This window comes from Lichenostomus cassidix, chromosome 8, assembly GCF_008360975.1.
Source record: "Lichenostomus cassidix isolate B80296 chromosome 8, HeHo_3.0, whole genome shotgun sequence".
NCBI classification, from domain to species: Eukaryota; Metazoa; Chordata; class Aves; order Passeriformes; family Meliphagidae; genus Lichenostomus; species Lichenostomus cassidix.
This window is the reverse complement of record NC_139489.1, coordinates 24543788-24556600: the sequence shown is the minus strand read 5'-3', so window position 1 is coordinate 24556600 and position 12813 is coordinate 24543788. Positions and strand designations below refer to the sequence as shown.

At 38.7% G+C, this 12813-nt stretch overlaps 1 protein-coding gene across 3 annotated transcripts in view; it reads right to left on the bottom strand.

The window, feature by feature from the left end:
• The window catches only part of KIFAP3 (kinesin associated protein 3), a 66824-nt gene that overhangs the window by 37195 nt on the left and 16816 nt on the right, over positions 1 to 12813 (bottom strand). For all 3 annotated transcript variants that reach the window (XM_085068503.1, XM_085068504.1, XM_085068505.1), the window contains exon 11: positions 2779 to 2879. In XM_085068503.1, coding sequence (XP_084924629.1) covers positions 2779 to 2879 — 101 coding nt within the window. The remainder of the gene's footprint in view (positions 1 to 2778; positions 2880 to 12813) is intronic.

Genomic DNA, 12813 nt, shown 5'->3' with positions numbered 1-12813 from the left:
AACACAAGCACTCAAAAATCACCCCCTGCAACTCTTCTGTTACAAAACCTTTAAAAACAGATTTTTAAAACCCTTCAAATAATTTGAAGGGAAACATTCTCATTACTTACACAATACAAAATCTGTGGAAATTAAATGTTTAACGAGATGGGATTACATTGTTAATTACTGAACTACTTCTCTATAAAAAGAAAAAATATATCCAGTTTCAATTAAAGCCGTTCAAATTTTAAAATAATAGTTTCATACAAGTTCCATGTTTCCCATTATGTCTTCATTTAATTTGATTGCTTCTTGTGCCACTTCAAAAGGAAGAGTAATTGCTGCCAAATAGGAAATATTAAAATTAAATTTGTTCTGCTTTTACTATGTCCATTGTCATCTTTTACTGATTTAACAGGAAGGCAGTAAAAAGACTGCAGCATGTGCAATGAAGAGGCAGTAGTGTTCAATCAGACAAGTCCCATATTGAGTATCAGATACCACAGACCAGGACTGAAATCACTGTGTCTAGACTCTCTGGCACCTGCCTTCACTTATTTACCAGTGACCAGAGGCCAACCCCCACAGCTCTGTGTTCACATACACCTCTGTCCAACCCCCTCCCCAAGCCCAGCTCCAACATCTTTGAATGATTATGCCAGAACTGCATGCCTCAGGAATCTCTCCTGAGCGGCTACTCCCCAACTCTGCTGTTTGAAGTGATGCTCTGGTTTCTGAACTTCAGCAGATAATGGCGGACAGGAGCAAAGGGGGCTGTCAAGAGAGGACGTTTACCAGCATTAAGCTGAAAAGAAGCTTAGAGATCAAAGAGGGGCCAAACAGGACAAGTGTGGTGGAAAACATGTGGGCAGCTTTGGAGAACCTTGCACACCGCTCTGCGGTAAAATATTAAATATCACCATGACATCACTGCCTAACCATGCCCTTTGATTGGCCAGGTTATTACCAATAAAAGCTTTTATAAGCATCTGGATGGCATTTGCACCTATTTAAACAAAACACGCATTGCTGAGGTCTAAACAAGAATGAACTGTTAATACTCACTTTTAACTGTTACTAGAGTAGCACCCACTAACTCCTGCAATCCACAAGGATGTTTACCCGGGACAGCACGCGCGAGCCCTCGGCAAGCACTTCACACACCCAGAATTACAACAGGGGGCTGATTTTTCCAAACACTTTCTACAACAGCTAAACATTCATTATTATTTGCCAGTCTAGATGAACACCTTCCTTCAAAAAGGCACAAACCCACACAAAGGTGTATAACACTACTGAAAAGAGATTTTGGGTTTCCTGGGTAGAATTAGATAGCAGTAAGTCCTTTTAAAACACTTATTTTCTTTTCATGATGCCTAATCCACTTCCTAATGCTTTCTGCTACCTGTCTCCCTTGATAATCATCCTTATTTTGAACATTCATTAGTACAATTTAAGCTCTAGTTGTTCAGTTTCTTTTTGAACAGTTGGCAGACGTGATCTGTGAAGCATCAATAGCCACAGTAGCCAAGGCTGCTTTCCAGTTTTGTTTACTTCACTGAAGCCCAGTGAAGGCAGCAGACTTGTTTCCTGCTCCACTAGTCTTTGGAAACAGCTCTGAAAGCACTAGGGATCTAACAGTCATCCCAAGATTCCCTGAAAGCACATCACAAGCAAGTCCTGAGACACCGATGCAGGGAATTGGAGTTTGGCTGGTAACTGTTCAGAACAAAGCAGGTCCCTTATATCATGCAAATGCCCTAAATAATTGCTTCATGTGGTAGCAAAGACAGTCAGCAAGACGTTTACAAGACCATTTTGTAACATACACTAGTTATTTCCACCAGTTCTCCCCTCTCTATTATCCAAAATCATCCTGTATGTGGAAAAACTTCACCAATTTTGTCATGAGATTATGACCAGAAACATTCTGATAACTTTCCATGACAACTTTCCATTCTGAAAGTATTTGATGTAAAAAACACATTTGGCAGGAAAGAAGAAACCATGGTGCAATTCTGAAAAGCTACCAAGGAGCTTTTACATTTAGGCAATAGAGGCTTTCTCAACTCCAGCCTCACCAGGGCTGAGAAAAAGATCAGTAGGAGAGGACTTGGTACTTTAGAAAAACAAAAAAACCCCAAACCAAAAAGAAACAACAAAACACATGCACACAAAAACTCAAACACACACACAAAACCCCAAACCCCATGATATTGAGTCTGTCCTTGAGTCAATGAGTTATGTAACAAAATGTAGCCTGAAAGATCAGTGAAGAGCCTTCCAGAGTCTTCAAGTCTCTCTTGTTGCACATGCCTGCAGTTGGAAAAGGAGTTGTCATGTAGGAACATAACCCTCCTTGGCTGGTTTCCAGTTCATATCCTGTAATACTGGAGACACTGACATTTTGATGCCCAATGGGATCAGGAAAGAATGCCTTCTAAAACTGTAAAGGAAATACTTTCCACAACATTCCCTAAGGACCTGCTCTGCACAAGCTTTAATCTCTCCCAAGCATTCCCGATCTTCTGTAGGAATCCACCAGGTCACCTGTAATTTCAGCAGTTCATTGGTGCAGCTCAAGTGTCAGCAGAACTGACAGAGATCAGCCACCTCTGCTTTTGCTGGGGACCATGAAAACCCAGCAAGTGCAGTCCCTGCCTGATGAGGAGATGCTGCACTGCGAGCAGCACCGCGGCTGTTCCCCTTGTCACCTGCGGGTGTCAGTGCGAGCTCTGCCATGAGCGAGGGACTGACTGCACGAGGGAAGATGGATTTTATCACCTCCTTACATACCTGAGGGATACAGTCTGTGTATGCAAACATCGATTTAAAGCAATCGTCCATGCTTATGTGATACAGAATGCAAATCGCTACTTTTTTGTTATTTTCGTTTCCTAGGAGAAAAAAGAGAAAAGATATTAACAGAAGCATTTTCAGCTGTTGTTAAATATTTAAAAGATGGAAATGAAAAGCAGAACAATCCTAGCTAATAGAGGGAAAATTTAAATCAGAAATTACACATTAATGAAAGGGTCCTGGCCTGGCTTCGCCAAATGAACCACGTATTTGTGCAAACGGGGAACAAGGACAATGGTAAATATTCCCTCCTCTTCCCAGCACCTCAGAACACTTCCTTAACCCCACTTTGCAAGGAATATATTTTGTGAAAGGAATGCTTAATAAGAATTGGCCATCCAGAGAAAGCCTTAATCAGTTTCCAGCTAGAAAATTAAGATTTAGCTGCAGATATTCCTATTGAAATAAAAAGCTTGTCTCAAGGTGAAATAATAAAGAATGCACCAATGCCAGAGAGAATAAGAACTACCACTATAAAGTGCTGTAGAATGAATCCACTGCCTTTCAAGCAAATCACAGACTGATTGTTTTACTATCCTAAATAACAATATTATCTTACAGATGCCTTTTGTGTTTCATACATCTCAAAAACTACATTAGTGTATTTTCACATTAATATTTACCAAAGAGAAAGACTCTAAAGAAAAATTAGAGCAGCTCATGTGAGTGGGCTGTGAAGAATTTAACTGAAAGATTCTATAAAATCATCTTATACAAACATACAAATATTTAAGAACAACATAGACAAATTGGACTCTGACTCCCTGCTAAAACCCAGACTGAGCATTCTCAGGTTCTCCTCTAGCCCTACATGAGCAGGATACTGGCTATATATGTGATAAAACCTCTCTCTGAACGTTTACATTAGTTAGACCAGGATGTAATAAGGCCACCATCTCAAAATTCATTCACAGTTCTCACACAACTCATCAGCAATATCCTACCTCCCTCTTCTATTTAAGCTAAGCCAGAACATATCTGTATAACAATTTGGCAAAGCATGAAGACCTCAAACAGCAACCAACACAGTGAACTTTTCCTTCTGCACACATCACTGGGAGCTGGAATTTCCTTTTAACAGCAAAGATATGCTGCTTTTATCCTGAGAATGAGCCTTTCTCAAAACTGAATAATCCAAAGAGACCCATGAAACCCCTCTGGCAGTTACCATACAAATGAGTGAAGTATTCTTAGCCATGTCAGACCTAAAATCATAGCTGACCTTTCAAACCCTTCTGGATTCTTACCTGCTTGAAAAAACATAACTGGTATCACAACCTTCCATACATTTAACAGCTAGAGGAAGGATAATGCCCAAATGTGAAAGCTACTATGACAATTATGAAAATAAAAGCACAGAGGTGCTAGCAAGCAAAATGAAGTGTTTGTTATCTTTAGTGCTTCTCTTGTGACTCATCTTACCTACCTATTCACTTGCAGTAACATTGTGAAAACAATAATTACATGAAAAAAAACTTCCCATACAGGTGAAGGTTTCTTCCATAGAAATTTAGAAGTTTACTGAAAAAATTAATCCTTCAAATGTCACGGGTCTAAGGAAAAAAGATGAAATCTGTTTACACTGCTCTTAACACTTCACTCCATGCCTGTATTTAAGACTTAAACACAAGACTCAAATTACAATTACACTTAGCTGGATAATGCAGGAAACAGTATGTGAAGTAAAAAGTAAGCCAGTATAAAAGGGAGAAAAGCTCCCCAGAACATCAACAAGAAAAACTGGAACAAAGTTAGACCAGACCTTCAGCACATATGAGCTGGCAGACCATTAACAAGAATGATGCTAAATTTTACTGTTTAACCTCTGTCCTTTGTGAGTTTTTTTCTTTCCTCCTTACTTTTGCAAGTTTCATTTGTGCTAACATAAAGCATCAGCTAAGGTACAGTTATTTGATAAGCTTAGAAGCTGCCTGGTATTTGGCAATATTAGTGGCTTATTTTCAAATATAATAGGCTGATAAAGCAGTAAGGCCCTTCTGTTTTCTGTTTTAGAGGAAACTCTTTGCATGATTTTTTCTACCCCCTTTTTTCAAAGGCCCAGCCTGTCAATAACCCTTCTGATGCCTGAACACCACCTTGGGTCTTGGTGCTAAATGACAGCACTACCTTGGTTTCAAAACTACCAAAAATAATCAAAAATACCTAGACACTCAACGTGTGAAGAATATCTGGAATTCAAATAAATTTATTTGATCTGAATGAACTCCTAAATAGTTGGCTTGTAATGACTAGCACTTAAATCATTCTCCAAAAGTATGTTCCATAAAGCAGATTTTATGACACACAAAAGGCAAAGACAGCTATAGTTTCAAAGAGAAGAATTGAATTTAAATTCCTCCTTGCTGTGCAGTTATCTGACCAATTTTCCCTGAATTTCTCTGTCCTATTGTCAACAGGGGGAACACAGAAGGGTTTAAAGCATTCAAATCACAGACACATCTTGCACAGCCTCAGCAAGGAAGTACATTTCAACTGTGAGTAAAATAACTGAATTCTACCAACTTCATGATAAAAGTGAACTACAGAATTAAAGCTGAAAGAAAACAGTCTGCAATTAGCCTATCTTTTAAGTATTTAATGGTGTAGGCATTTTAATTTCATTTTAATTTCCCAGAAAAGAAGAAATTTCAGGCTGATGTCAGCAAGTTTCACAGTTTTACTTTCCCTATGGATGCACTTCGGTGAAGGAAAAGCAGAACATCCTGACTTTTTCAGTTCTCATGTAAAACAGCATTTTTCCTGATCCAAAAGAAATCAAATATTCCAGGAAAATCAAGAGGAGGTGGTTGTTTCTAAGCACATAATTTACTACAACTGTTCATCTCGACCTCAGCAGGGAAGGATACACCCTTTTGAAAAGCTGACTGGAAACCAGGCAAAATCAGTTTGCTGAAGATTAGGGAGAGAACAGATACAACAATTAAAGCACTTTAAGCATCACCTGAAGGCTGAAGGTTACACAAAGGATAAGAAGTGACAGACTCTGAAAAACCTACCAAGCCAATTGTCAGCCTTTTACATTGGTACTTCACTTCCAAAAATATCAGCTAGCAGCTGTAGACTATTACATGAATATGTCAGTACCAAGCTTACTTTTTTAATTATTTTCTACTCATCTGAATGCTAATGAATAAATCCTGAGTCAAGTATTGAATAAAGACTTGGCTGTAAAAATTTCAAACCCTGCCCAGCACCTGGCTGGAAAACAGCTTTCCAAAGCATGGAAGTGATAGCTTTCCTGCTATTTTTGACCACTGCTGAAGGCCACACGTGAAAAAGCAGACATTGCAAGGAAGACTTCCTTATGACTGGGAACAGTAGGCATCAATTATTGCCCTAACTAGAAAAAGCAAGAGAAAAAAGAAAAATCAGATCTCTGCCAAAAGTGTTCATAAAAATCACCAAAGTTTTGGTGGGGTGCCAGAAAATTGTGGCCTAAAAATGCTGGTAGTTTTGAGCATCAAGCTTTTTACGATTGAAGGTGGAACAGCCAAATGGCCTAAAGCAGTAAGGGCAGCCCTGGAAAATAATGGCCTAGTCATTATGGATTCTTCTGGTATTTATGGCAATAAAACATGAATCATAATGAACTCATTGGATATTAAATGTGGGGGTCATGAGCACTTTGATAGGATTTCCACAAGAATCTACCATTAATTAACCAAATAATTATTTGAAAGTGTAACTGAATTAGCCTTAGTTCTTATACAGCCATTCCTGAGAAATTGGTCATTCCCAGCTGAGTGCAGTTAATGCCTTAACAAACCAGTCATTAACTGCAGTTACTGATTTTGTGGGAATTATTGTGTTATAAAATACACTCAACAGTTTATAGAAACAATACTTAGATTTTTTTTTTTTTTTTTTGCAGCTGTAGTTCAGCTGGAGCAGATGGGATGGAAAAATATCAGGTCCCTGGGGCTGTTTTCACAACTAGTTTTCTGCAAATTAGAGAGGGAAATAAATACATGATGGGTTCTGAGTTCAAAATGGCTTCAGATTTTTAGCCTTTGAACATTAATAAGAAGCCATGTGCCAGTTCTGGGGACCAATGACTGAATTCCATGTTTAGCTCTTACTATGGTATTAGTAACAGAAGCTAAAGAAAAAAAAAAAAGATTTTTTGATCACAAGATGAGGTCCTACATTTTGGTTGCCTTTATGAACTTAAAATAAAAAATCCTCCATTAGCTCCATGACAAAAAGAGAAACCCTAAAGCTGTAAAACTGAATTGCCAGTTTGAGTTGCAGCAGCAGCATTTAGCTTTCAAATGCTAAAGTAAAAACGAGAATATAAATTATGGACTAAATTATTCAAATATAACACTATCACTAGATCAAGTAGCTATCATTTCTAATAGAATCATCAATGTCTCCACATTAGATATGAAATATGCCCTATCTCACCCACGTGCAAAACATCAACAACACTAAATCAAAACCAGAACAGAAATTACGATAAATATGTATTAAAATGGCAGGTTGAATCTTTATTTCAGTTTCAAACTCTAACCCTCACGTGACCTGCTGCAGAATTAGGCAAGTAAGAAATCTAGATGAATGCCACAAACTGAGTATCAGACCTATGTACTGTGTCACCCTGCTGTCAGAAAACAGCTTAATCAAGAGTTTATTCAAATGTATCATAATCAGCAAAGATTTTAGGAAAAAAGTGATGGAAAGGTATCTCCACTTACCTCTGTCCCATATTACTCCTGACAACCAGCTCTAAAACAGTTGGACTAAGTTAGTCCATGTGTGCTTTAGACACATATTGGTTTGATTTACATATGTAAATAGAAATCATATTGGATATATCAGTTTATTTTATCAAGAGAACCTGAAAGAATTTTCAAATCTGCTCAGACTCAAGGAGACTAGACATTGTAAATAAAACATTATGATAGTAATTACATACTAATAGCCTCTCTTGTGCCACCTTTATGTTATTTGAAACTGGCTTTATACCATAAGCCTTATTTAAAATCTCAATGTTGCCATGGTTGGGTTTGGGCTTTAGTTTTCTGGGGTTTTTTTCCCTCCTTTACCCCAAAAAAATCAGTATATGCCACATCTGATACTTGAATGCAATTTTTTTTCTAGGAAACAAAGAAAGAACAATAATGATGAATCCTAAAGGACTAAAAACTGACCAATTTGAGTTATTTAACGTTGCAGCAAAAAACAAAAATGAAGCTGTATGTCTGGAGCCTCAGGCTCCATTTCTTTGCCTGAAAGTCCATGCAAGACCCTGAAAAACATTCAGTAACCACCTCACTGCAGCATTGCCACTCATAAAGACAACACAGCACAGCCATTGGGTAATTAACAGACTGCTAAATTTTGGTGTGACCTTTTTTGAAACTTGCCCTTTCTACAGCAAAACATACCCCATTTTTGTCCCTTAGCACATGTTATAAACAATCATACTTGAACTCTTAACTTCAGACCGAAACTGGAAGCTGATTAGTTGCAATATCCCAGATACTGCACAAAGCAGAGAGAAATCAACTAGAAGTTCAGATTAGAGAGAAATCAAGAGGCAATAGGATTATCCCTGAAGGAAGAAGGTATAGCTAGTTCTCTCTTCTCCACAAAAGAATTATGTTTTGGGTTAGGCTATGACCAAGAAAGAAAGAAAGAGACAGAAAAGAAGAGTTAACTACTATTATTACACAAAACTAAAAATCAGAACAGCTTCTTAGTTTGATTCAAACCAAGAAAACACACACTTCTAAAGTAGATGGAAAAAATTGCAAGCAAAGCCCTTCTAGAAGTCTCCATAAATAGAAATGTACAGGACATGCATAATTTTTGCCATATCTATATTTCATTAAACTACCTCAATTGCTCCAACTAAAATTACTAGAAAATGTTCCTACTTTTCTGATCTAAACAAATCCTTCTAATCTTCTTGCTTGGAATGCAGTGGGAAATAGGTGGAGGTTTTCTGTGCTCCTGAGCAGGTGCCCAGCTCCACAGCAGAGCAGCTCAGCTCTGAATGGATGGCACAGCTGTATTCCAACATGCTCCTGCTTGAAGGAGGAACAAACCCAATGCAGGATGTTGCCTTTTGCCTTGAAAAAGGGATGATTCACCACTTTGAAACAGAAACTGGTTTTACCCGTGTTTTGAAGACACTGAAGTACAAAGCTAAAGTTCAAATCTACTAAGCCCAAAAAGTGGACTTAAATACTGGTTGAACTTTTGAGTCCTCCAGATAGCAAGAACTGAGCTCTATATTATTCAAGAGACACTGCTCACATGCAAGCACCAGCTTATAAGGGTCTGAAGAGAATATTATCAACTGACAAAACATTTCTCACCTCAGCAACTGAAGACATGGGAATCTACAGCTGGTCTCCTGCACTGCAACGATCATTTCAGAAACTCTTAAGTAAAGAACAAACTTGTGAGTTAAGATGCTTCCACATGTCCTAAGGGGAAGCAGAGTGTAACCTTCTCCCTTATATCCGAATTTGTAAAATCCTCAGGACCTCTAGGACTAGTACATGAGCAAAATTGTTCCACGTGGTCCTTTGAGGCCACCCCTATGCCTGCAGCCTTCACAGCAGCTCTGGAAAAGGTGCTCCTCTCTTCCACTGGCCCTCACAGAGGCTTTGTGATCAGGAAGACTAGCAGAAGTAGTACCCTACCCCTTCTTTACCGAGATTGTTCCAAGAAAGTAGAACTAGTTGTTTGTGTTCAGTCATGCTTTAGGCATCTAAGTAAGCTCTGCAAAACTTTCACATGTCAAGAGTACAGTAGAAGATTAGATTTACTTTTTACTGTATTAATTTGCTCTTGCAGTAAGCAAAGAAACCATTAAAAGCATTAAATTAATCAGTCTGTAAGCTTCACAATAGAAATACTGGCTCAGGATCCTTTTGCTTCATCAGTTCAGTGAATTTCCAACAACTCAGTTCTCTCATCTTAAGATTGCTGTCATCTCTCCACTCCTGTCCTTGCTGCTGCCATGAGCATTTCTATTTTCAGTCAACACACAGGAAGTTAAGCTTCTTTTATTACACCAAAGTCATCCTCTTCACTAAAAAAGCCAACAACACAGCTAGTACACACATGCACTTGTGACCAGGACACCACAGCAATGAGCTTTCACTCACCTGATCCTGATGAATATCTACACTGAGTTCTGTATTTCTCAAAACAAGAAGTCAATTTATTTCTTATGTTTACTTTCTAATCCTCAGCTAAGGTATCTAAATTTAAGTGCTGGGTTCTAAGATACATTGTACATCCACCACTCTCCTTAAGTCACTCAGACATGTTTAGGTCTATCTGCACTTCTAATAAGGATTTTGAAAATGAATGTTAAGCGATGTTTTTGGTTTGTGGGATTTTTTTGTGTCAGGGTTCTTTTTCCTTGTTGTTGAGGGTTTTTCTTCTTTTTTTAAGCCTTGGCCATACTCACCACAAATGATAAAAAAACTACCATTAAAATAAATCTCTTAATAATTACTGCTTTCCAACAGACTGGTCCCTGTAGTTGAACTGTTACTTAATGTGCTTCAGCCAGCCTCTACTATAAAGGAATGGAGACACCCCAGGCAATATTCACACAAGTAGTATTGGAACCAGCTGCTGCAGAGTCACCTTAGAAAAAAAGGTTTCTCAATTTAATTGGGAGAACAGGAGGAAGCATAAATTTTACTGCCATTAATAACTTCAAGCAATCCCGATATGACTTTACCTCACCCTGATGGCTGGACATGTGCTTTTTGTTAGGGTCTTTGCCACATCTGACCCTTATTGTTTGCTCACTTGATCAGGTAAGAAAATGTATGTTTCTTTATAGGATAAATGAGGCCTATTAAAGTCAGAAAAAACACTGCAGTAGCCTATAAGAAGCTCCATTTTTCAACAGATGTGTGAAGCTCCATAATAAGTTCATTACAAAAAGGCCAAGTGAACTCATAAAGAGAGCACATCTACTTTAAGCCTTCTTAAAAGAAACTTTCATAAAAGGAATAGAACATAAAAAACCCACAGCACTCCGTTAATTAGAGAGCAAAGTACTACTTGGCTTTTTAAACAGCAGTCACCATATAATCCAGCTTGGCTGCATACCATATCAAGACTTGATTGTTAAGAAGCCCAACATACAATTGTTTGGCAATTCTTTGATTGCTCATTAAACCCAACTTGTAAAGAATGGAAATATATCAGAGGAATTTCAGCAGTTCCCGGAAAAGATTCTGTCAGTGAATCTAGTAAAGACAGGATCTTCACTGAGGACTAAATCAGTGCTACTCTCTGCTCTGGCTTCTCCAGCTCAGAGGAACAAGTCAGAGAAGTCTGACTTACTTTGGAGTTTGCAAACCATTGCACAGCTCTTGAATTTTTATGTAAGATTAGAAGACTACTGCTTCTCATTGTGCTGATATTAAGTCTCAGAACACCACGAAATTAGGAACATTATGCCAGAATGCTCACATTAATAAGGTAGAGAGGCTGGGCTCAATCTGTGACTGGCAAAACTACACTGTTGCTACCTGGGACTGCCCACACTGTTTTTCCGAGTGTTGTATAACAAATGCTCATCTACTTGGCTGAATACAAATCCACAAAGCCAACTTTCTTTCAGCCACTGCAATCTGTACTGGAAAACATAACCCAGGATGTTCCTTACCACCTAAGATCTTTCTGAGATTGACCACCTTGGCAGTGTGTGGCACTTCCACAGCTGTATGCACAACCCTTCTGCACTCCATCCTACATTTGGGCCTGATTTGCAACTGGTCCTGTTTTGTGACCCACCCACTTCTCAGTTCACCAGTATCTGTGTTCCAGCAGCCTTCCATTTTTAAAAGCAGATAGTAATTGCAAGCAACCAAAGAGACACTTCAGTCTGATTTCCAAGCATAATGGGGTTTCATTCTTTCAGTATAGCTTGCACAGGGGAGTGAATGAAAAGAAGTGGCATTTCAAGACAATATGTATTGAAGACACCTAAGAACTATCCACCATCTCTGGGAGATAAACACACACATAATAAAAAAAAAATGTTTATTCCCTGCATGGAGCCAGACCTGTTCCTTTTACTCTATGAGCAGCAACACAGTTCCCACTGCAACAGCTTTTGCAACATTCCCTGTAATTTGCATCCTTAGAGGATATCTAACAGATGGGAGGACCCAGAAATGCCAGTACTGCCCACCACACACAGATGCTGCCAGGAGCTGCTTTTGAACAGGGGTCCAGCACGAGGTTTGCAGGCTGCCATAACCCCCACAGCAGCACTCAGCTGGCTCTGCTGTACAAACTGCCTGCTGTTCTCATGGCAAATGGGGAACTATTTGTCTCACTTCACAAAGGCTAAGAAACAACTCAGACACAGCATAAAATAGCACCCTTATTAGAAGAATATGAATCACAAGCTGTGCCTATATTTAAGAGAGCTGTACTAAAAATTTTGTATTTGGTTTGGCCACTTAACTGAAAAACAAAGTGGATTTGGTCCAAACAAGAAGTGAGGGGTTTTTATTCTTCCTTGTAGACAATGTTTTCTTCTGTTTGCTGCCAGGGCATTTATTTTAGAAGCCAATCACACATCCAGGGGAAAGATTATGAAAAAGGGTAACATTTCCCTTATGTCCAACAGTGGAAGAGCATTTCCAGGGATTAAGAAAACAGATTCATATCCTTCAAGTTCAACTCTATGTTTTCCCCTTTCAGTGATAATATTTTCAATAAGCAAATACACTAACCACCAAACTCTACCATATTTGGAGCAAGTCTCTACTCCACTTCCCTTGAATTATGGGAATAATGAGCAAAGCAAAATGAGAGCACTGTAAGAATGAATTAAGGCTCCACAGAGTAGTGTGTAGCAGGCTTCTTTAGCCTCTCTTTCCCAGGTGATGACTGGAAGACACTGAACCTGTGTTTTCCACATTTCAGGCAAACATCTAGTTTAAACCACTTGGTGAA